The following is a 25,472-nucleotide window of genomic DNA, read 5'->3' as shown; positions in this document are numbered from 1 at the left end:
CTGAGAGAGTGCAGGATAACAGTCTCCGTGTGACACCCAGGGAGGTGCTAATGCGGCATTTCTTTGATCGATACGAGTCATTTCCTCACTGTCACACACTCCCCGAGGCGCTGCTGGAAAACTCCCACACACTCATAAACTCTCTCTCACACACACACACACACACACACACACACACACACACACACACACACACACACAGACACACACACACACACACACACGCACTGTACAGCCCATTAAAGTGTGTGTATACTGTTGCTATACTGCTGAATCGTGACTTCACACGTTGACGTGATGAGTCATTACGAGCACCGAGACGACAATATCCAAACACACAGAAGGTGTGTGTGTGTGTGTTTGTTCTGGAACATTTCACTCTGTAATGTGTTTATCAGTTTTATTTTACAGATCACACACACACACACACACACACACACACACACACACACACACACACAGAGTGTTTGACTGACTCATCCCAGTGAGCTGGTAATGACCTACACACACACACACACACACACACACACACACACACACACACACACACGGCTCACGGCTTCTGTTCAGCAGCTCACATGTTGTTGTAAACGTCCCACAGATATTTTATTTCCAAGGTATCAGAAGGTCCCACGAGGTCATTGAATGTACCGCACGTCTTTATATGCGGACACTGTCTCATAGATACGGACAGATGACACTTCCATCACGTGGACCCTTCAGCCATGTGAACACAGAGAGCATATCTGGACCCAACATGACTTTTTAGCACATCGGCAGCCTTTATTCAACTTCAGCTCTTCTCGAGTTTCATTTTTTCACTGAAAGTTAAAGGACTCATTACAGATTAAAGGGTTAAAGGACAATTTTCTGTTTTGTGAAGGTGCATTTATTAAATAAACATTATTCACCTTAAATATCAATGAAACTAACGGTTTCAAGTTATTATTTTTATTTATATTATATAGCAGAGATTGTTTCATCATAGAGTTGCAGATAAGAAGAAAATGTTTGAGGAGGTAAACTTTCTCCACTGACGGTGACGATGGACATGAAACTCTTCAATCATCATCATCGGCTGTCCATTAATAAATCTTATTTACTGAAGAGCTCTCAAAGCAGCCAAGATATGTATTTAATATTTTGAATGTTTGACCTTGTGCTGCAGTTTCTTCAGACTCATGATGTGTTTTACTGAAATGTCTGTGGGTCATCTGACTCAGACATGACAACATGTAAACTTGCAGAACATTTACAGAAGAGATTGTCGACAGTGGATTTAAACAGAAGAAGAACCTGCTGAGACGTTCAGCCGTGCCGACTCTCTCTGAGCTCTTTATTCTCTCGTTTGTTCAGTGAACAGATAGAACACACAGATATGTAAATGCCTTCACAGTGAGCTGGAACCTGCAGAATCCTTCCAGAGTCTCTGTCTTCTATCTTCTGTCTTCTGCCCCCCCCCCCCCGCCTCTCTTCTTCACCTGTTGCTCTTCAATGGGAACCATGGAAACAGCGCGATCCTGAGGCAGCCGTGAGCCAATGAGCTGCGGCTCGGCTCGTCTCCTCAGCAGCGGCCGGCGGGATGCTGCCACACTCATTGTTTTGGAGTTGATTGTGATGTCACAACGTTGGCGTTCTTTCACTCAGGGAGGTTCTGCCCTCCACCAGCACTGTTTATGGTTTTTTTAGTGTGTTTCTCCACAGTACAATATTTCCACCCAAAATACTGCAGTGCTGCACTGATTTTTTTTTTTACCCTACACCTACAGTTCAAGTGTACACAATATTTAGAATATTTCCACCACTTTAAGCTTCTGTCAGACTGACTTTTCTGTCACAAAACCAGTTATATAAGACAAATATCACGCTCTACAAACTAACCAAACCTCCATTGATAAAATCACTGATTGTATCTCACAGAACACAGGAGTTGTGGATCTACTGCAGCCTCCATCTGTTTGTTTGCTTGTGTTATTATGTAACTTCAGTGCAATCAGATTAACCCTTTGAAACATTAAAGTCACATAAAAACACAAACACACTAACAGATGGAGGCAGCAGTTGATCAACAACTCCTGTTTTCTGTGAGCTAAAATTACTGATTTTATCAATGGAGTTTGGTTGGTTTTAAAAAAGCAATATTTATTTTACATAACGGTGGTTTCCCGTCAGAAAAGTCATTTGAAAGTGAATTACTGAACTGTTTTTTAAAAGTTGAAGCTCTGTGTTTGTGAGGTGATTTTCGAGACTGACATTTTCAGCAGGAACCAGCGAGTTTGGAGCTCTGACAGGAAGTTAGAGAGATGGCCGAACATGTCGATGCTTGAGTCTGATCATGAGATTTGATGACAAAAAGATAAATATAAGCCAGCTGATTGTCCTCTCAGTGATTCGGTTACACATCACATGATTGTCGTGGTCCGTGTTCTTGAGTATTTGAAGTGAGTTCTAGATCACACCGTGACGGATGGCGTTTACAGGCACTTCTCGTACTTTGAGTCTCAGCACTGTCTTTTCAGTTGAAACTTAAAGATGGTGGAGAGGAGCCAGCAGCAGCTCCTTTGCTCTCTGAGTGGTGCAAATAACAGTTATTACCCACAAGCTGTCAGCCTCAGAGGCGGGGGGGGGGCACTTCCACTGAAACTGGGTCAGTCAGACATGATAGATTCAGCTGTGTTTACAAATCCAAACAGTTTGGACAAATGACACCAGGAACAGCTGACCGGGTGTGTCTTTGTGGGATGAATGACAATGAAAGACAAAAACTAAGTCCAAAAAAGTTTTGACAGGATCCTGTTTCTCTCTGTGATCCATCATCTTTTCTTCTAACACTCAGTCAGTGTTTGTGAACTGAGACACTAACTGTTGAAGTTTTAAAGGTCAATTCTGTCTCATTCTTTCTTGATATTCGTCTTCAGCTGCTCAACAGTCCACAGTCTCTGTTGTCATATTTTGTGCTTCATAATGCACCACACATTTTCAATGGGAGACACGTCTGGACTGCAGGTCCAGGTCTGGACTGCAGGTCCAGGTCAGTCTAGGACCTGAACTCTTTTACTACGAAGACACGCTGTTGGAACACGTCCACAATGTGTCTCAGCATCGTCTCTCTGAAATAATCAGGGACGTCTCTGAAGAAGATGTCGGTGATGGCAGCATATGTCTCTCTGAATCCCTCCATACCATCACAGCTGCTGTCTGCTGAAGTCAGTGCTGGGAACAATCAATCAACTAATTTATTAATAGAGAAAACAGAGTGATCGATAATGAAACTCATTGTCACAGAAATGACTTGAAAAGTAGGTCCAAACATGAGCAGGACACAGACGTACGTCTGTTCTTTCAGCCTAAATGCATTTATTTAAGTATTTAATGTGTGTATGCATGCATCAGTGTAGTAACAATGGTCATAAACGCTCCTTAATACACAAATGAACTCTATCCAGGATTTATTGATAAGGTCAGTTGTGAACTGGGTCACGGTGGTTTGTCATTTTTAAAAAGTGGGTCCCAGAAAAGCAGTTTGAGAAACACTGGTTTTGAACAGATATGTTGGTCAAAACACGGCTGTTTGGTAACATGTTCTGTTGTTGTTGCATTAATTGTATTGTGTTTTGGTGGAACTGCTCCTTTAAGCCTCTGTGTTGAGCCCGTGTGTGTGTGTGTGTGTGTGTGTGTGTGTGTGTGTGTGTGTGTTGGAGGTCAGTGAGGTTGGTACTTTTCCACGGCTGCTGCAGAGCAGTAAAGACGAGGCGGAGCAGGTGGAAACGTTCAGTCGTTCAGAGAGACCTGAGAATCCAGCAGCAGCCTCACGTTCACAGTTTGACCTTTGACACGTGACAGAAACTCTCTGCTGCATCGACGTCTCCACAAAACACTGTAAAACTCTAAATTCTCTGTAGAGACTGAGAGTTTGAAAACATGACCAACTGATACATGATGATGATGATGATGATGATGATGACGACGATGATGATGGATTAATTAGAGCTGCACAGTTTATTGAGATTTTATCAAAATCACTACATGACTTTCTCCAATGTTCAGATCACATGAGGTGCATTATTGCAAAATGAGCCTTTGGACTGAATGAACGTGGTGAGACGTTCTGTCCTACACGAGAAGAAGAATAAAGGTGTAAAAAATGATCATGACCTCTAATATCACAAATCATATCAAAATTGCAATGTCAGTTAAAATAATCACAATAAGATAGTTTTTTAAAATCTTCAGCTCTAACTGACCAACGGCTTTTTAAATAATGGAGGATAAAATCTGCTGTATTTCTCTGAATCAAAGGGTAACTTCTGTATTTTGGTTCCCAACCTGGGGTCTGGGCCCCCTCAGAGGGGCACCAGAAGTCACAGGGGGTCCCCAAGACTTTGTCTGTTCTGAGGTCCTAAAATTCAGGTTTGCACATGTCGACTAAAATCACAGTTCCAGGGTTTGTACACGTTTTACAGAGTCACTTTTTAAGAATTTTCAGTCTGTTGCAGCTCCTGGTTTCACCTCCTCTTCACATGAAATAAGATGTTATTGTGCTTTTTTTTTGTGACAGAGTGATCTAGATGGTACACGCTGATGTTGACGTCATTATGATGAATTCTGTAGGAGGAGTTTGTTAAAATACAATATATGGAAAACATCAAAAATGACCACGAGATTCAGAATGGCCGACTTCCTGTTGGGTCCAAGAGTCTTTTTTGTATGCTTTGACATGACACATATGTGTCATCGAGCACGTTTAGCCGCTCAAATAATGTGACTGAAGAGGACGAAAAAAACCTGACCTCACACCATTCAGTGCTTGAGCCCTAAAAATATGAATGAAAGTGAAAAATAATTGATTATCATTTCATGACTTTCGTCGTCAGCCTCTGTCTCTCTGCAGGGATGATTATTCTGCAGATGAATTACTGCAACATCCTGAATTTTATTACATTCTTATGACATTTTTTATTTCTCAAAACCACATATTTATTTATTTACGTATTATTTATGTTTTTCCTGCAGTGACTGTTTCCTCCGGAGCATCAGTGAATTTAATCTCTCTCTCTCTGCATCACTCACTTCCTCACACTGTTACCTCCCCTCACTCACCCTTTTTGTTCTCAGCCCTTTCAAGCCGCTGCCCCTCCTCCATCATGGTTTACACTGTGTGTGTGTGTGTGTGTGTGTGTGTGTGTGTGTGTGTGTGTGTGTGTGTGTGTGTGTGTCACAGGGCACACTACCCCCCACATGTGCACCCTCCAGCCTCGCTATCCTCTCAAACATCCCTATCTCATTATTTCTCTTCCTTTCTCTCTCTCTCTCTCTCCCTCTCTCTCTCTCTCTGTGCTCTCGCTCTCTGCTGTGTGTGTGTTTCCACTTGTGCGAGTGTGTGTGTGTGTGTTTGCCGATGTGTCGCGATGTGTCCGCTGGTGAACAGGTGTTCAGTACAGTCAGTCGGAGCCGGAGCTCCTCAGTAGGGAGCAGATAGAGACACACACACTCACACACACACACACACACACACACACACACACTCACACACACACACTCTCAGACTGGTGTATCCAGGTCGGAGCATCACATCTGGGGGCTGCCGGAGTCTCTGCTCCCGTCTGGAGATGATCCAGAGCTCCAGAGAGCCGGAGGCAGCAGGCAGGCGTCAGGCGGAGGAGAGTCAGAGGCTGGATTGATCTGCTGCTGATCACGAGCCTCACGCTCATTTACCTTCACTTTTTATAGTGAGTATGATTAACGCCAGGATTTTCAATCTGAGGCACAGTGACAGAAATAGTGACAGATTTTCACTTTAAAAGCCATAGAAATATTGACAGAAAAGGGGCGGATTTTGACCTTAAAATGTAAAGATGTAGTGACGGATTTTAACGTAACAATCTAAAAAAAATAGCCTGGATTTTCACTTGAAAAAATCTACAGAAATACTTACAATACTTATAAATACTAAATATTTGCTTTAAAATCTGTGGGAATAGTGATGGATTTTTACTTTTAAAGTTGAAGAAATAATGATGGATTCACTTTAAAAGCTGTAGAAATAGTGACAGACCATAAAAATATTGATGGAAAAAAGTTACGGATTTTCTCTTTAAAACCTATAGCAGTTTTTTTTTTTATTTTACTTTGACTTTGAGGCAAGTTCTGTGGCTCGGTTTTCACCTGACAGGTGTCTCATCTGGTCTGGTGGTTGCAAAGCAGAGCAGATCCTGATTTGTGTTCTGGTGCAGGACCATCGACCAGTTCAGGGACACTGGGATCTGGTTTAAGGCGTGCTGGACCGCCGGGAGCCAGGCTGTCGTCTCCTCTTTGTTGAATTTTGCTGCAGTCCTGCCTGCAGCCGCGTCCTTCGGTCCCTGCTCTTCTCTTCGGCAAAGGAAAATAAATTTAATCTGGCATAAGATTTGTTTCTCAGATTGTCTGTGAGCTTCACAGCGACGTTGTGACAGCAGTGAGGGGTTTGTTCGTCACGATGCTGTGAAGAGTCTCTGTGACAGTTTGACACGATGGAGCGTGAAGGAGATTCTTCTTAAGAGATTCTGCTTACAGGCTGCATCTGTTTCTGTTTCGTGGTGATTGTTGGATTTTTGGACTGTGAACACGGAGAAAAAGACAGAAGGTGTGAGAACTTTCTGAACATCCTCTTCTTCCTCTTTTGGATCTGTTCTCGTGTGATTTCACCTGGAAACACCTGCCGAGGACTTTCTCTCTCTGTTCCTTCTGTGTGGATTTTTCCTGCTGTGGATTTACAGTCCTCAGGTTCTTATGCAACACTCTCTTCTTCTTCTCTCTCTGTGTGTGTGTGTGTGTGTGTATGTGTGTGTGTGTGTGTGTGTGTGTGTGTGTGTGTGTGTGTGTCAGGTCAGACAGTAGAATCTCTCGCTTGGCCCAGAGGTGGAACCAGAGGCCAGCAGGAGATGCTCTGAAGCCCCTGTTTTACACGGGAATCCCCCGATCCTCACTCAGCCTGGACAGGTGAGGACACACACACACACACACACACACACACAGGTGTATCAGGTGTCCTGATACATGAAATTAGTTGATGATGGCGTGTGTTTAAGTCGCAAATATTCAGCAGTTCAGGTTGTTTTTTCATGAAGCTGCAGCTCTGATTCAAATCACTGACTGGCTTCTTCACCATAGCAACAGCAGCTGAGGCTCATGGGTATCGTAGTGTTTAGTGTGGCCACCGAAGTGGCAGTAAAAACATGATTTCTCAGACAAAATTCGACTGCTGACAGAACCTGGAGCATCAGGGCTGTTGCCATGGTTACCTGCAGTTTAAAGGGGTAGTGTGGTCGGTGGTTTAATCGATGCCATACTTAGAGCACCACTTTACCTTTCTGGCAGACAGAGTTTTCTGACAGGAAACCACTGTTACAGAAGACAAATATCACCGTCAGCTCCTGTGTTCTGTGAGGTAACATCACTGATTTCAGCCATGGAGTTTGTTTGGTTTGCAGAGAGTGAAGACTTTAATACACCTTGAGCTCTGATTCAGAAAGGAGACTGAACTGTTGACCAAAACTGATTTTGATGTGAGCACATATATGAATATAATACCTGACAGTCAGTCCCAGGTGAGCATTCTCTCTTGAAATGATGTGTAATCCTCACAAATGTTTGCGCGTGTTCTTCTGTTGTTTATGTGCCTGCTGCTCTCTGTAGTTTTCTATCAATCAAAAAGGAGGAAATGGAGCCTTGGGACTATTTTCAACATCAAATTAATCCACATTTGGTCCTCCCTTCCTGTAACCAACCAAATCTTTCAAACTCTAGTTTTTAGACTGCAAACTTCATGTCAACATTGTGCTCACGTGACGGCAGCGTTCGCGCCACGTGTCTGTAAAGGCTCTGTTTTGTGCGCACATTTCAATGCGTCCAGCAGCAAATGAGCAGCCAAACTTCCTCGACGGTCTGCAGTTTTCCTTTGACATGTGTGAATATCAAACCTGATCCATTTTCCACCAACACGATGTGTGAAGTTTAGCAGTTGTCTTGTGGCAGTAAATGTACAGTTTGTTCATGAAAACACTGCAGAAAAAGTTGAAGAAGTTCCCGTGTCTTTGTTGTCTCTGGCTGCGGAGCAATGCTCTGCTCTGTTTCTACAGAAGCCCAGAATGGACAAAGAAAATACCAGCTCTAGATACAGACTTTTGCGCTTTTTTCTAAGTTTCCACCGTAGTTTCTCTTAAACACATTGTAATTTTCATCCATCATCACTGCAACTTGTAAAGTTATAAAAGTTAGATTGTAAAATTATTTCTACATTCTCCAGTTGTAAATATGTGTAGTATGTGTGTACTAAATAAATTTAATACATTTTTGGTCTTTTCCTTCAGCACATTTTCCTTTAGCGTTTTACTCCGAGGCTAGTAAAGAGTCTCTGTAGGCTAACTATAGATTACAAATCAGAAAATTCTCAGAGCAACATAGATAAATCAACAGACTTTTGGGAAGTGAAAATGGCTCTTTTGAGAGTAAAATGCTGTAGACCGCTGCCTTAAACCTGAACCACTGACCTGAAAAATGGACAAGCTGTCCTCAGCTATAACAGCCAGATGTGCTTCTGTGTAAATTGTCAGTCCTCTGTCATTATCTCTGATGTCTTTTTCTCTCACAGCGGTTTGACATTTTCTGTCTCTGCAGATCGTCTCCGTTCACACACGCCGTGCAGGTTGAAATGGTTATTAGTGTGTGTAATGATTCCTCCTGCCTGTTCTGTGCGTGCAGTGATCTCTGCCTGAAACACGACGACACCGGACAAAAATCAGCGTAGAAAAACATTTTAGAGCAGCTGAAGAATCTGAATTAGACAAATTTAGGGCAACACAACCACTTTGTTTCCACAGACGAGGTGTCTTATATCACAGCGCTGTACTGCATTTTTTATTAACATTTTTACTGAACGTATCTGCAAAATATCTTCACTGAAAATACTTCATTAGCATGATTAGACGTCTTTATGGTTGTGTCCAGTCACTCAGAGGACTCGGAGTCCCTGGATACAGACGCATAAATATAATCAGCAGCCAAATTGATATGAAAGAGGAGTGTAAACGCAGGTGTTACACCTGAGAAAGAGTTTTCAGTCTCTCTTTAACCTGGCTAGATCACCATGGTAACTGATGCTGACCTCATCACCTGGTCGGGAGCAGGGTAAATTAGAAAATTGATCAGTTCCATTCATTTGACTTCGATTTTTTCCAAAACTTCCGTGATGTCCACGTCTCTGTCATCATGGGACAGTGTCAAACCGACAGCATCGTGTTTACAGCTGCTGTTTGAAGTTTAACTGTTTCACATGCAGTTATGTATGTTAGAAATAAACGGCACATTCAGTCCATCAGCAGTTCTTCTTCTCCTGCTTTATTTGCAGCAAAAGTGTTTTTGGGTTAGGTCCCACTGATTGTTACCACGGTAACATGGGTCTTAAGGCATCGAACTCTTTTGGTTTCTTTTAGTGAAATAGTCTAACTCACAAAAGACTAATCTGTGAGCAAAATTAAGACTAATCTAAAATATCTTTGTAAAACCGGCCTGAGGTGTCTCGGTCTTGTTGGTGTCCAGAGTTGTTGGTGAAAGTTTGAATATTGTGTTTTAGTTCAGTTTAGCTTCTGCCGGCTGCAATTCTGGACCAATTTCAAAAACTGTTGTTCCCATTAGTCCCTTGAACATAAACACATGAGAAGATTAAAAATATCCTCTAAAGTTAAGGAAAGGTGGCGGATGGCCTCTCCAGATCCACATCCAGAGTTTGATAATAAGATTTGTTCGTAAATACTCCATTAAATCCAGATTAATGTCTCAATAAAAAGCTTTTACAGTTGGCTTCAGTCTGAGAGCTTTTTTAATGGAGGATTTAATAATTAAGGGATTATTTTATTCCTCCTGTGCAGGTTTACAGCCTTTTTAATAAACTCTGATAATTAACTGATGAGTAAAGATTTTAACATGAATTATTTCTGATTATATCAGAAAGCAAACTGTCAAAACATCACAGAGGTTGAAAAAAATCAGGTCCAATTAATTTGTTGTTGTTCTTAATTTTAAGAAAAGGCTTGTTTTCACAGAGCCGATCTCACACACACACACACACACACACACACACACACACACACACACACACACACACACACAGATCTCTCCAGTGTATTTACTGTCGGACTGAACAGTGAATTATACAACACAATTATAAAAGCAATTTTTTCCTCTTTAATAATTTAAAGCCTCGTGTTTTCCCTCATCAGTGAACATGGATCTGGAGGTGTGGGGGTGGAGGAGGTTGTATAATCGGGCTAAAAGATTGATATTTGGATCAATTTGTAGGCTGAGCCCAATTATGTTTAACAAGCTCCATCTGCAAAGATTTTCCACACACACGCACATAATTGCCTCTGTTGTCAGATTAGACGCTGCAGCTTTAAACTTAAACTGTGAATTGATATTTCAGCCTGTCCGTCTGTCTGCCTGTCTGTCTGTCTGTCTGCCTGTCTGTCTGTCTGTCTGTCTGTCTGTCTGCCTGTCTGCCTGTCTGTCTGTCTGCCTGTCCGTCTGCCTGTCTGTCTGTCTGCCTGTCTGTCCGTTTGTCCGTCTGCCTGTCTGTCTGTCTGTCTGTCTGCCTCTCTGTCTGTCTGTCCGTCTGCCTGTCTGTCTGTCTGTCTGTGTGTCAGTTTAGCTGCAGGAGATGTTTGTGTTCCTCCTCCGTCTGTGTCAGCTGATGTGTGATCAGAGTGGAGGTGTGGTGAAGTTTAAACCTGCAGCAGGTGTTTTACTACCTGTCTGCTGACGTCTCTGTTCATCACAGATCCCTCTCAGTCTCATGGACCCTAACACTCGACTGACAATCAGAGAAATAACCAAATCTGAATAAAAATGCCCCGAGAGACTGCCTCTTTTCAGGGGGGGGGGCTTTTTAATTGACAAGATATTTAATTTAAATATATAATAAATATACACCCATTCTGTTGGGATAGGAGCGTGACTGATCAGCTGTTTCTGCTCCAACAGGCTCCCATGGCTCTACAATAAATCAGAAATGTCTGATTTACTTCCCATTTTCTACATTATTTATCAAGAAGAAGTAGAAACAATTTATTAATTAATTAAATTACATGTTTTCGTTGTGTTGTTAATGTACACACCTGGCCGTGCACAAACAGAACATATAGACGTGCTAAGTTGTCGAGTGGGCTACGAGTCCAGGCTCCGCACGTACTTAAACCAGCGACCCTCTGGTTCACAAGACAAGTCCTTAAAGACCGACCTGCTGCCGCACCCAAATCTTTAAGGTTCCACCGGCGCTCCTTTCATTACATCATCCTGTCACGCCCTCTTCTCCTTCAGCGATACAATGGTTTTCATATTGCACAATTGGCGCCACCCACCGGGCGGTGTGTTAAGATTCTCCAGCCGACCATCGACAGGCCATCCGTTGGAAATTGGTGATGTCTTCACCAGCAGAGAAATGCAACCATTCACCTTCTGAATTCAAGTTTCTAACTTAACTGTCTTTGTTAGTCTGTCGACTCGTCCGACAATCATCAACTCTGGTTTGGTCAAATGAAATCTTTAATTCACCGTCACTCACTCCTCGTCCAGCTCACAGCACTTAACTTACTCAGGTGTGCTGATGTGTGCTTACACCTCCAACAGCAGTGGATGGAAACAAGCATTCGATGACATTTTCTTTTGCTGCTTTTCTTAAAATTTGGATGGAAACACTTTGTGCAGACGAGCGCGTGAGCCAATCAGCAGCAGTGTGTCGACCAGCAGTTTTCATCTGACGAGTCTGCAGGTGTGGTTCCTGCTGCGGCCGCACGGGCGTGTTTGTTTTTCACATCAGTGGCTGTTTCACAAGGAAAGATTTTCAGGTCAATAACAACAGAAGAGCTTTTATTCACTGCAAAGAGTTTGTCCTCATGCAGGGAGTCATAATACAGGACTGATGTGAAGGACGACAAGGACGTGATGTAACGTTTAATGTCTCAAAGACGACTCCTGTGCTTTTCACTGATGTTTTTCAGTCTGTCCATGTATTCAGCCTCTGATTCCCTTCATCAACCCACACAGAAGACACTTCTGACAGTCTTGTCATCTCGCTGACGTGTTGAATTTGTTGAAGCGAGTGCAGAGAAGGAGTGAGGGTCGTGGGCAACTGAAGGTCATTTAGATGCCGGATAATAAAAACTGAAGCAATCTTTTCTGACAGAGTGAGAGCTTAAGGAAACACTGACCAGTCATAAAGCGATAAACCATCGATCCGTTCGTCTTTTCATCTCTTCCTGGTCCTCATGATCTCAGTGGCAGCAGACTTTCTTGAACATCCTCGTCCACAAACACAAACACAACCAGCTCCTTCTGGTCTTGGACACTCCGGATCTGATCCAGTTTCCACCCCAAAGTGAAGCATCCTAATCAGGGCTGCAGAGGTAAAACAGAATGAAAGGTGGATAAACCCCACCTGATACACCTGACCTGTTTGGTTTGGTTGGTTGCATGGGAAGATGAGTTCTTCAACACATCTGGTATAGTTTGGATAAACCAGATGTTCTATGTATCGTGTATCTCTAATTGATCTCCGATCAGACGATATTTGTTCCTAATAGTTTGATCAACGGTCTCTATAAAGGCTAATCAGAGTCTACACCACTAAGTGTGGGTAGATTTTCTGTTTGGCGAGTTGAAATCTTGGAAAACTGTGTTTTTGTGTCCTGCCTACTTTAGATTAAACTCAGGCTCTAAAGTCAGTTTTCATCCTCAGTCTAACTAACTTTGTCCTCTCCGTCTCTCCACCAGCAGACGCCTCCCGGGTGTTATGACCCAGCAGATGCAGAACCTGCAGTTGTCCCAGACCAGGAAGTGCCCCGGTGGGCCGGCCTCCCCGAGCGCCGCCAAGCGTCTCTACCGGAACCTGTCAGAGAAGCTGCGAGGAAGTACTTCCTCCTTCGAAGATGCCTACTTCTTCGGCAAGACGGACCGCCTCCGCAAAGCCTCGGTGAGTGTGGAGGAGAGGAAGAGGAGGGAGACATCAGTGGTGTTGTTTGTGCAGATTAATCTATAATGAAATAATCTTCAGCTGCAGCCCTGTCTGTAGATTAACCAGACAGTATATCAGTCAATCATTTGGTTTTCAAAATAATTCATGTTTATTCCACCAGGCAGAGTTATGTTGGAATCTATTTTTGATTGAATTCATGTCAAGCTGCAAAGAGCAGATCGAACAGGCAGGAAGTCGGACACACAAACAGCAAAGAGAATCTGGTCAATCTTCAGACTGGTGTCAGACGCTGACGTGTATTTAAGATACGTCTTCATGACAGACCAACAGTTAAAAATCCAAAGATACTTAGTTTACTCACCACAGATTTAAAAGAAAACATTTGACCAGAATTATTTCTAATCTAATAACTTCATGAGTAACAGGACACAGTACTGGACGTCATAAACCTGCCTGTCTGCAGAGTATAGACTGCGTGACAACTGTTGTCTGGTAACAGTTGTGTTAGTCATCAGTGTGTCTCTATGATTCATGCTGTTCAGGGTTGTTTGTGTGTCCACGTCAGCAACAGACGGCTTGTCCAATTCTCGTGAAATCTCAGGAACACCTTGAGGGAGTTTCTTCAAACTTGATTCAAACGTCCACTTGGACTCCATGGTGACAAAAAAAATATGAGTTTAAATGTGCACTATATTTAGAATATTTTCTCCCCTTTACCTTACAACCTTTTCTGTCAGCAAACTGCTGTTATATAAGTTACTCTGCAATATATATATAATCTGCAAACCAACCAAACTCCACTGACAAAATCAGTAATTTTACCTCACAGAAAACAGGAGCTGCTGGTCTACTGCTGCCTCAATTATTTAGTTAATTAATGTTATTGTGTGACTTAAGTGAATCTGAACTAACTTCACAATAACTCAGACAAACTAACAGATGAAAGCAGCAACTCCTGTGTCCTGTGAGCTAAAATGACTGATTTTGTTAATGAAGTTTGGCTGGTTTGGAGACACCTTCCTACACCGGTACTCCTGATGCTTTTCTGTGTAAACAAAGACTGTCGATGTTTTATCAGATGTCGAGAGAAAGAAAACGTTGAGGGAAACCCTGTGCTGTGTGTGTCTGCCTGACAAATCAATAACCATCTTGTTAAGTGTTTCAGTAATTCTGTTATCAGCGATGTGTTCAGACTCTCTACTCCGTCATTCGTCACGTCTCTGATTCAATCTGCGAGCTCCTGCCTCGAGCCGCTGCACATCTTCATGGTTACATCATGAAATAGACCGCTGTGAGAGTGTGTGTGTGTGTATGTGCCATGGTTTGTGTTCAGCTGATCACACACACACACACAGAGGAGGGAAAAGTGTCTGCTCGAGAACACTCGACCTCACTCTTCATCACGTCCTCCCTGCTGCCTTGAGAGACATTTGGAGATTCATGGTGTGTGTGACGGGTGTTACGTGTGTGTGTGTGTGTGTGTGTGTGTGTGTGTGTGTGTGTGTGTGTGTGTGTGTGTGTGTGTGTGTGTGTCTGACATTTACAGACCAGGAACAACAACAGACAAAAAAGAAAGAGGCAGATGGGGGAGGAGGGTGAGGAAGGGAGGCAAATACAAAAACCAGAGCTGCATCTGAGATCTATGGAAGGCCAGAAGGGTCAAAATTATCTTCATGATCTACAAACACAATTCCAAAACAATTTTCAACCTATATTCAATCTAATCCAGCACAAAGACAAGATATTTAAAGTTCAAACTGATAAACTTTATTGTTTTTGTTAAAAGAAGACTGTGAGAGTGTGGAACACTCCAACAACAGCTGTTTGGAACGTTCCACAGGTGAACAGGTGAGCTGGTAACAGGTGACAGGATCATGATTAGGTATTAAAGGGGCATCTTGGAAAGACTCAGTGGTTCACAGTGATGCATGAGGTTTAATCCTGTCACAGTCTTGTCGGTTGCAAAACGACGTCTGTCCTGCGATGGTTAACGGGAGCGCTCGTTTTCTCCACCAGACGATGCAGGGCAGCGACTGTATCTTCGAGGCGGTGGAGCAGCAGGACCTGGACACGGTGCAGATCCTCCTGTATCAGTTCTCGGCCGAGGAGCTGGACCTGAACACGCCCAACAGCCAGGGCCTGACGCCGCTCGACATCGCCATCATGACCAACAACACGCCCATCGCCAAACTGCTGCTGAAGGCCGGCGGCAAGGAGAGTCCGCACTGTGAGTACGCCACACGGGAGGGCGGGGCCTTCACAGATGTGATTGTTACCCATGATGCCTCGGTGTGCCAGGTACTCAAGGAATTATGGGATGTTAGTCAGTTGGTCACGTCACTGTTTTCTGATTGATTCAAATGAATATTTGAATATTTTATATTTGAAATCTGTGAAGAACTCTTTTGTCAAGGGTTCATCAAGGGTTATTGTTCCATTATATAAATGGGTTCTGGATAGAACCCCCTGAGCATGTTCTAGATAAAACTCTTGGGATTTAAAGAGGTTCTCAGTGGAACCTCCTAACCATGTTTAGGTAAAAACCCTTGGAGTATAAAAAAGCTCTCGATAGGACCCCCTGAGTGTGTTCTTGTTAAAATGATTAGAACAGGGTTCCAAGTGAATACTTAATGAAAGGGTCTCCTATGGGGGAACATCCACATGGTTCCAGTTAGCACCGTGTCCTCCACTGTCCTCCTCTGTCCTCCTCTGTCCTCCTCTGTCCTCAGACAGCCATCATGTCTGATTGGTCCTGTCCAGTCTGACCTCTTAATTTGAGAACGTCATTTACAGGAGAACAGATCAGAGCGATGCTCCTGTTCCTGTTGACACTGGTTGTCATGGTGACACCGATGCTGTCGGAGTCAGCTGTGAGACCTGCAGCGAGGTCGGAAGTGAGAGTCGTCCGATCTGAGTCACTCACAAAAAAATCAACATGATTCACAGCAAATTAAATAAAAACAAACTACATGTTCTCCGATATGTTCTCCTACACGTTCTCCTGAGGGAGGTGTGGTATTGTTGTTTTTTTTTACTGATATCCAATATGCCAATATTCCCCAACTTATCTGGGCCAATTGCTGATATCTGAACGTTGATGTCAGAGAACGTCCAGTGTCTCCTGTAGTGAATGAACAGATTATTCTGCGTGCTCTTATTGTGATAGTCCACTGACAGATGCAGACATAAAATACAGTGTTTTTCAAAATAAAATACAAGACTTTTCATAATAAAACACACTGCTTTCATAACAAGATATAATGCTTTTATAATAAAATACACTGCTTTTCAGTCTAAAATGCAGTCCCTTTCAAAATAAAGTGCTGTGCTTTTCAAAATGAAATGCAGTGCTTTTCAGAATAGAGTACAATATTTTTCAAAATAAAATGCAAACCTTTTCATTATAAAATATAATGTTTTTCAAAATAAAATGCTTATACAAATACTACTGACTGAGTGACGTTTTTTCCTCTTTGCTCTTCTTTAAGTCGTCATGGCGATCGGGATGACGGCTCTTAAGATGGACATGAAATGTGGAGTTGAAGAAATGTGATTGGCTCTGAGAGCAGAGATCAACTTTGATATGATATTTGACACAAACCTTCACACTGCAGACGCTGTCACATCGTCTGTCTGTGTATAATTAAAGCAACATCTTATCAGCCTGTTGTATTGTGATGACGTTACAGATTTTTGAATCACTTTTCTCAGCTTGAGGAAAGTTTTACAAACATAAAACTGCTGCACCACGTCAGTCTCTGTTGTTTTACACCTGCTTCCCCATAAATAATAAAATCTTGTCGCGTGTGATGCACCATCATTTTCGAAACTCGTAGCCAGTGGATAAAACTCTTAACACTCTTACTTCTTAAATTTTGTTCTCACCTAAAGTATCGATGAAGGCAACAGAAGTTTTTAAATTATTCACATGCACATCTTAAGGTCAAATCTGTTTGTGTCAGACCCGTGGATTTGTTACGAACATATGATTTAATTTTCTATGAAAGAAAAGTTACACAGTGTTTGTGTCTGCAGTCTGTCGTCGTTCTTAGAAGGAAAGAGAGTCAGAGTTGGCAGGTCAGACTGAAAAAGTCTGAAAATCAGAATTTAAATTTACAGTCAGTGGATCTGTACAGTTCACTGGTGTGTGTGTGTGTGTGTGTGTGTGTGTGTGTGTGTGTGTGATGCTGTGGATCAGACATGTTTTGTGTTTGTGTCTGCAGCCCAGTCTGGGTCTCCTGGACCTGAATGAGCATGCTATCTCCCTCCTCCCCCCTGCCCACACACACACACACACACACACACACACACAGTGGGGGCTGATGGGGGTTCAGTCGTAAGGTAAGAACCACCTGTCCTTTTGGAGGGTTTATAGAGGACAACCAGGGGACTGATGGAGGGAAAAAGTGTGTGTGTGTGTGTGTGTGTATGTGTGTGTGTGTGTGTGTGTATATGAGTGTGTGTGTGTGTGTGTGTGTGTGTGTGAGGAGGTGAAACAGTGGCCACTGTACAGCGAGCGGGGCCTCCTGCGTGACTCCCCACCGGACAGCTTTAACGAGGTTTGTCGTTTAATGGTTTAACTGTTCCAATGATGCGTGTAACGCCGGGCCAATTACAGCTAAGTGATTTATTGTGCTGTGGGGAGGTGGCGGCGGCGGTGGTGGCGAAGGCTCTCCACGCAGCGGCCTGGACTCTGGGCGGCGGTACAATCCCATCCTTGTAAACAAACACAGAGTAAACAGTGGTGCTGTTTTCCCTCCTGGGGCCGGCTGCTCTCTGTTTATGTCATTCCTCAAGTGCCAAGTAAATCAGTCAGCCAGGCCTGACAGCACCCAGAGAGAGAGGGGGGGGAGAGAGAGAGAGAGGGGGGGGGGGGGGGGGGGGGCGCGCTTACAAGGTAAAAATCTCCATTACAACTGAAAGTCGTGCCCTCATATTTTTACTGAAGTAAAAGTAAACAAATGTCTGTGGACGTCTGTTCGAACCAGTAAAATAATAATTATGTGGAAACATTTAGAATTCAGTGGTGAAGAAGAATTAAGTTGTTTTAAAGAAAAAGTTCTGCGGTATTATAAAAATCCTGTGTTGAATATTTTAGTATTAGCAACAAAATTTCACTAAAGATTTTGTATTTTCCTAAAATCCTTGTTTTAAATCACACCAGTGAATGCTGAATGCTGGGAAATAAATTCCAGATATTTTTTTAGGGTTCCAGTTTTACATGGACTCCAAAGTCTCTGCAGTCATTAATGGATGATGTTGAGGACAGCGAGTCTCTCCCTGGTGATGACAGCGTGACTCCTTGAACTCTGCATCATGGCGGTTCTTTAGATGTGTACTTGTATCGAGCGGCTGCTTTTCGTGACGTGGTATCGGGTATGTGGTATTGGAGTAGTTTTATTAATACGAGTACGAGTATGTGAGGACAGTATCGGACTGATACCCGATGCTGGTATCAGTATCGGTACATCCCTAATATTTATACATAAAGCTGCTGGCAGCAATGATCGTGACGGGGCATGCGGCCTCTGTCACTTCCTTCCCACACGGTGACTCTGCAACATGACTCTGTGTTTTCAAGTGTTTTGGACGCTGCAGGAAGGAGTTCAGTGTCACTTCCTGTCTCCACTAGGTGGTGCAACAGAACACAGCCACTACTACATTATGTTCCAGATCAGCCTCAGGAGTCTGGATGAATGAAAGACAGTACTTTTGCACCGTTACCTAGTTGTCTTAAACCACAGTATCACAATATACACTATCTGACATGCTTGGCAGTAATGTTAGCTGTGACTTTAGACTCTGTGTTGTGGAGGGTGCCAGCTGTTTGTTGACGTTCGTGGGCTCATTTCTAAGCTAACGTTAGCTAGTGTTGCTCATTGTTGGTGCTATAGGGGAGCTGAAGAGTGGGAGGATTGTCAGGAGTGCAAGTAAACGTCACATCGTTTAGATTTTCCCAGAAAGTTTGTTCTGAGCCATTCACAAAAAAAATCCGGTCTGGACTGCAGGCAGCTCAGTCTACTACCTGAACTCTTACTATGAAGACACGCTGTTGGAACACGTCCACAATGTGTCTCAGCATCGTCTCTCTGAAATAATCAGGGACGTCTCTGAAAAAGACGTCAGTGATGGCAGCATATGTCTCTCTGAATCCCTCCATACCATCACAGCTGCTGTCTGTCTGTCGCTCCAAAACATGTATGAACCTTTCAGCATCGACACAAATGTTTTTGTTACCAAGTCAGACAGGAGCTCAGAAAAACTGCAGGATTGTTTCAGTCGTTTCACTTCATCAGATATTTTGACAGTTTATTTACCATCAGATTAACATGTGTCATCATTAATATTTGTCTTAATTATTCTCCCCACCAGTGTTCCTGCAAAGATCAAGCAGGAAAAATGAAGCTGTGTAGAAAAACTCACAACTAATGACTTTGTGTTTGTGTGTGTGTGTGTCAGTGTTTTCTGTCTGCCTCTGTGTGTGTGTGTGTGTGTGTGTGTGTGTGTGTGTGTGTGTGTGTGTGTGTGTGTGTGAGCTCACCTACATTGCCTGTGTGTTAATTTACGAGGCCCCTGGGGCCCCTGGAGAGTGCTGGCTCTATATTTAGCCCCTCCCGTCCGCTCGGTCAGACAGTGTCCTCCTGTGTGCGGCGGCTGCTCGTCAGACACAGCGGCCTGTTAATTTACAGCCTTTTCAATTAGCAGCCGTTAGCAGCTAGCCGGGCTCTGACAGGCCGGGCTGAGCAGGAAATGACACCTCCAGCTTTATAATATGGCTGCTGCCGTTTCCAACGGCAACCGCCGGATGGAGAGAACCAGGAACAGGCTGGACAGTCTCAGGGTTCACAAAGCTCTACTGGTTTCTGTTCTGTAGTTTGACTGACAGAACTTAATTTAAGTCTTTCTAGTCAAAATCACGTGATCTCTTGTGTGTATTTTCGTGTTCACAGCTTGTGTAATTAATTTATTGCACATTGGTTTGAACACTTTCTTTGATTACTTGAATGCTGTCAAACGTGCAGCAGATTTAGATTTTCTGTGTGAATCTGTCAGATTTAACAGACACTCTCGACAAGTACTGAAATCCTCTGTAATCAGAACCTGGTCGTTCTATTTTAGACATGATCAAAAATACCTACATTTTCTGTGTTCATTTGTGTCTTTTTTCTCTCCTCATGCATAACAATTGTTTTAGATTTGGTGAAACATCCTTTTTTTTTTTTATCTCACTTGCTTTTCTTCCTTCCATGTTTTCTGTGTAGGTTTTGTTTCCTGTGCAAATAAATCAACTTTAGAGTCTTAATTCCACTGTGGTGTAAAAACGGAGCCAGCAGCATCACTGAACAATGCACCAATCACCTGGCAACAATCTTATCACCGTCACCATTAAGTCCATTCAGTGTGTGTCTCTGCAGAGAATTCCATTCATTTAATACGTCTCACATTACATGTGCTCATTATCTCAGTGCGGCAGTCGACACTGACACAAACACCTGTGTTACAGCAGATAATTATACCCTCTAATTAGGCAAACAATTATCACCGACGAGGATTATCGCCACAATCAAACAGCTGAAAGACAAAAAACACTGCAGCAGCTTAAATACAACTGTGGGAGAAGTATTCAGATCTTTACTGAAGTGAAGGAACTAATACTAAACTGTAAAAATACTCCAATACAAATAAAAGTCAGGCATTCAAAACCTTACTGAAGTAAAAGTGTATAAGTATTTTAAAATTTACATTCAAAAATGAATTAAAGTATCAACAGAATGTGAAGAAATAACAGTTTTAATGTTCTGTCAAAGACATCTTTGCACTCTGTTGCAGAGATATCTATTAAAGTTAGCATGCTAACCAGTTAGCCCCGGCTTGTTCTGTTTAGCTCAGACCTCCTCCCTGTAGTTTCAGCTGTGTGAGCAGTTTGCTGTTTTTTCAGTTTTTTTGTCTTTTCTTTTTTTCTCAGTTTTTTAGTCTAATAAATAAATAAACGAAAACTCACAAAATGTCAAGAGAGGAAATATTCCTGCAACTGTTTGAATTACTACACAAGAAATACAACAACACACTTTCTAAACTAACTATACTTGAAGGATTAAGTTATACTGGATAAATTTATGTGATTATTTCTATTAGGATTGTTTTGATACCAGTATTGTAAAATGCCTCTCACACTGCCTAAAATACTGGATGAGTTAGCAACAAGAGATTCTTATCATTATCATCATCATTAAATCATCTTTTAAATGATGTTAAGCAGTGCGAGCTTTCCAGGTGATTTCTTTATTGTGTGTTGTATTGATGTCTGAGTGATTTTTTTCCCTTCATTTACCTTATTAATTAGAGAGGCTGCTTTCAGTAATTTTAAACATTTTCATTCGTGCAGTAATGTCACTGCAGCAAATATTGTTAATATTTTGGCAATAACAGTCCTTGACAGGACAGAGGAAACTCTTGGAACATCTCTAATTGTTGTGATTTGCTGGCGGATGTGAGGCCTGTTACTCGAGACAATGAATTGATTGGCTGATCAGTTGAAAGCAAGAACAGCCATGTTTTTTTTTTTAATGCCTTTGTATAAATCCTTACTTCCATCAGAGCTTTCTGCTGTTACACATCTGGCCGTAATGTTACTTTTATCAAGTGCAGTCTGTTGTTGTTCAGTTCAGTTATTAATCTTCCTTGAGAGTCATGATGATGATCTTAAAGACTATAATCATTGTTCTCCATAATTATCCGGTGATCCAGAAGAAACAAAAGTCGTTTAAAGACAGACAGCAGGAAGTAGAAGCACACCTCTTTGTTTGCAGTGTTTTGTTTTATTTTGAATTTCTCCAACATTTTACTCTGGATGGAAACTCTCCTCTCTTTTTTCCTTCCTTCCATCCTCAGCGTTTCTCGTGCTAACAGACCTTCTCTTCGGTCCTTCTCCCTACACTTGGAGGGTCTGTGTTGGTCCTTTTATGGTTACTTGCTCAGAGACAGTTTCCATCTTTTTGGCTTTGATTTCTCCCTTTCCCAGTGGTCACATGCATGCTGCAGCATCTGCTTTTGTCTGCTATAAAATATGGCTGAAGCTCGGCCTTCGCTGGCCTTGACAGAGCTGAACCTGCAGCTTCGACTCCTCCACAAACTCATTTTTCCTTTAACAAGAGACACAACTCTACAGTCAGCCTGCGAGGAACAGAGTCTGAAAGCTCGACCCTGACAGGAGGGCACACGTGGTGCTGTTGGTGTCTTTGCTGAATTGTAGATCTTTGCTACTTTTGCTGAGAAGCATTTTGCACTTCTTGCCTCAGCGTGTACTCTCCAACATCCTTTAAAACATAATATTCTGTCTGTTCAGATGGTCACTATGTCAGATTGTAGATTATAGTCATAAATTTTTCCCATGACTCGACTGAGAGACCTGACAGACGCCTGATCTGATTTGTCTCTTTACAGTTTTTGAGAAATGGCTGAAAGGCAAACTTGTGAGTATTAGTTTGTATCTTACACCCGACACAAAGCAAAGTCGTCATTTTCTCGCCCATATTGTGTAGTAGTAAATATACTTGTGTCCATCTGTGCACCCGTTGGCATGTTGGTCTGAAATTGAGGCGCGATCGGGATCGTTGTTGGTGCATGGTTGAGGAAACAGGAAGTGATTGGTCCACTGACCAACAAAAACCTGGTCTAAAGTCAATGGTGCCGTGTTTTCCTGCTGTTTAAAGGATGTTCTGTTCAGTCACTAAGATGTGTGGGTTCACAGCACATGTACACAAATCATAGAGAATCATAAAAATGAACAGTATAATTAATAGCGGATTGGTCAGGTGGGTAAAATAGGATGAAGCATTTCCTTCAACAAAACCAAATTTGAGAAAAAAATCTCTTGTGATGAAAAAGAGGAGTAAAACTCTTTGGTCATGGTGTCGATCTGTCTGTTTATGTTAAAGAACGAATGAAAAGATCAGATCTGGATCTTTGACATTCAGGTCTAATAACTTGGCGCTCTGTGTGTGTTTTCTGTTTTCTGTTGTAGTTGTGAGCGTGGAGAGTCGCGACACCCACCTGAGCTCTCTGGTGGTGGAGGCTGAGCGGCGGGCGGCCGACCTGGCGGCTCAGGCGCAGAGAGACGGCCTCTCGTTGGAGGCCTGCCACAAAGACAAACAGCTGAGAGCCTGGGAGTGGAGGAGCAAGCTGTACAAACGCATGAGGACGGGCTTCCAGCACGCACGTGAGTCACCGCGCGCCCACACACGTGTGCACGCCGCGTCGTGCCGGCAGCTTATGTGACGGGTTCACTTACAGGTGACCTCAGACGTTCAGCGGGTCACATTCATATTTATTTACATTTATTCAATCGGCAGGAGCTTTTGACAAACCACAGGAAACCAAGGACGAGTTTCACAATCGGTCAGAGCGTCTTTTGTTTGTTGGATTCTCATTACAAGTCATTGTTTCATTTTCATTTCAATATCCAAAAATTAGTGTGTCTTTGTTTCAGTCAAAGAGGCTCAAGGAAAACTTTGCAATGAGTAAATAAAATATGAAATCACCAGTTAACATGAAGGAAACAGGCCTGTTTTCTTCATGTTCTGAGTCACGGGCTGCGGCAGGTTTTCACTGACGGTGACTCACTTCACATTTCTGCAGATGTGTTTTCACGTCTGAAGTCACATCAGAGTCGGTTTAAGCTGCTCTGAAGCCAGTGGAGGAACGAGTACTGAGAGTCTGTACTCAACTACAAGTTCTGTTACATTACTAACCTAAAAGTACTGGTGTTAGAAATTACTTCACTAAAAGTACAACCTGTACAACCTTTCAAGTTCATCCAGTCACCACGACTTTGCCATAAATTCATCCAGTCACTGTAGTTTCCACCAATCACAGCAGTCCCTCACACTGAAATCATACATGTCAAATCATACAAATAGAAATACTCAAGTAGAAATACAGTAATTGAGTACAATACTTACATTCCACCACTGGACGCGTCCTTTGTCTATGTGATACTTCCTAATTACTTTTTTCAAATTAATTTTGTTGAATTCTCTTGTATTATTTCAGTGCAGCCTTGTTTGATTCAGCGTTCTGATCAGGTTTGATTCATTAAGACGTTAGTTTGAAGTTTGATCTCATCATAAAGTGCAGACCTCTGTAATGTACTCCATCCCTTCTACATAAGAAGCAGTAATGAAGTGAGAGATGATTGTGATTCTGTGTTATGAAGGAAACATGAGCTGAGTTCTGTTGCACAGCTGGACTCACTAACCTGAAGCTCTGTGCATCCTGCTGCCTCTGATTTTATCACATTATCACTTATTACACAACCCACGGCTTTAATTTGTTAGATTTGGTTAGAATTTTAATTTCAGAGCATAATGTTCAGTCCATACTGACTTTAAAGTGGTGTTAAGACATTTCAAACTCTGCAGGGCATAATTTAGGAACTAAACATGTTGAATTATAATATTCAGGTTGATTTTCACCAGATAAGAGTCATTTGGTGGTCATATATTTATGCAGACAGCCTTGGTTAATTTTGAGTTTAGCACATTTTGCAGCAGTCTCTGGTCTGTTTACACAAAAGTGACTTTTTGACAAAAGGAAAACCTGCAGCAGCAACTTATTATGTTGTTGATTAGACTGTCTAGACAGAACCTCAGTCATACAAACTCTCGGGTCAGTACAGGTTTTTGTCACAGAAATAATTTGGAATATCGACCTGAAAGTGTGAAACTCTTGAATCCAGTCTAAGCCTCGCCACGAGGATCTCTGCAGGGTGTCAACACTGTCTCTGCTCAGGATTTAGTTTAGCTGGAGGTGAGAGTGTGGACAGATTACTGGACAGACGGATCAGGCCCAGGGGCCCAGGGGGCGGAGCCTCTTCTTGATTGTTAACATCTCTTACTGGAAAGTCAATTTAATGACATAATAAGATATAAAAAGAAAATAACTCCAAAACAACTGAAACGATTACTGCAGAAAGAATACTTCAAAGAGATGGAAAACATTCACAAAGACACTTAAAACTCTTACAAAGAGCCAAAAAAAGTTCTTCAAAAAGACAGAACAAATCCAACCTCTCAATGACCTCAAAGAGACACAAAACGACTACAGAGAGATGTGAAATGACTACAGAGCAACACAAATTGACAACAGAGAGACTTAACATCTACAAGGAGATGCAAAACAAACAGCAGATGCAGCAGCAAAGAGATGCAAAATGACTGAAAAGAGACAAAAGAACTACAAAAAGATGTAAAATGATGAGATTCTTAATGACTCCAGTGAAACTAAAATGACATGAAGAGAAACAACAACAGGCACCGAGCTTCTTCTAAAAGACACAAAATGACTACAAACTGATGCTTAAAGACTACAGAGTCTGGGGGTCGTGTTCCTGTTGAGGAGGGTTTGGGGGTCCAGTGACCTGTTGTCTTATAGATCTGTGTCGAGGAGGAGGAGGAGGAGGAGGAGG

The 25,472-nt window shown here is 42.5% G+C and overlaps 1 protein-coding gene across 1 annotated transcript in view; it reads left to right on the top strand.

Annotated features, from left to right (window-relative positions):
• ankfn1a (ankyrin repeat and fibronectin type III domain containing 1a) overlaps window positions 1-25,472 on the top strand; it is a 108,284-nt gene that overhangs the window by 45,499 nt on the left and 37,313 nt on the right. The window contains exons 7-10 of the mRNA XM_084741421.1: window positions 6,865-6,978; window positions 12,805-13,003; window positions 15,023-15,233; window positions 23,031-23,225. Of these exons, the coding sequence (XP_084597547.1) occupies window positions 6,865-6,978; window positions 12,805-13,003; window positions 15,023-15,233; window positions 23,031-23,225 (719 nt within the window). The remainder of the gene's footprint in view (window positions 1-6,864; window positions 6,979-12,804; window positions 13,004-15,022; window positions 15,234-23,030; window positions 23,226-25,472) is intronic.

Source organism: Lutjanus erythropterus, chromosome 17 (genome assembly GCF_056507025.1).
Source record: "Lutjanus erythropterus isolate fLutEry1 chromosome 17, fLutEry1.hap2, whole genome shotgun sequence".
NCBI lineage: Eukaryota > Metazoa > Chordata > Actinopteri > Lutjaniformes > Lutjanidae > Lutjanus > Lutjanus erythropterus.
This window is presented reverse-complemented; position numbering and strand designations above follow the sequence as displayed.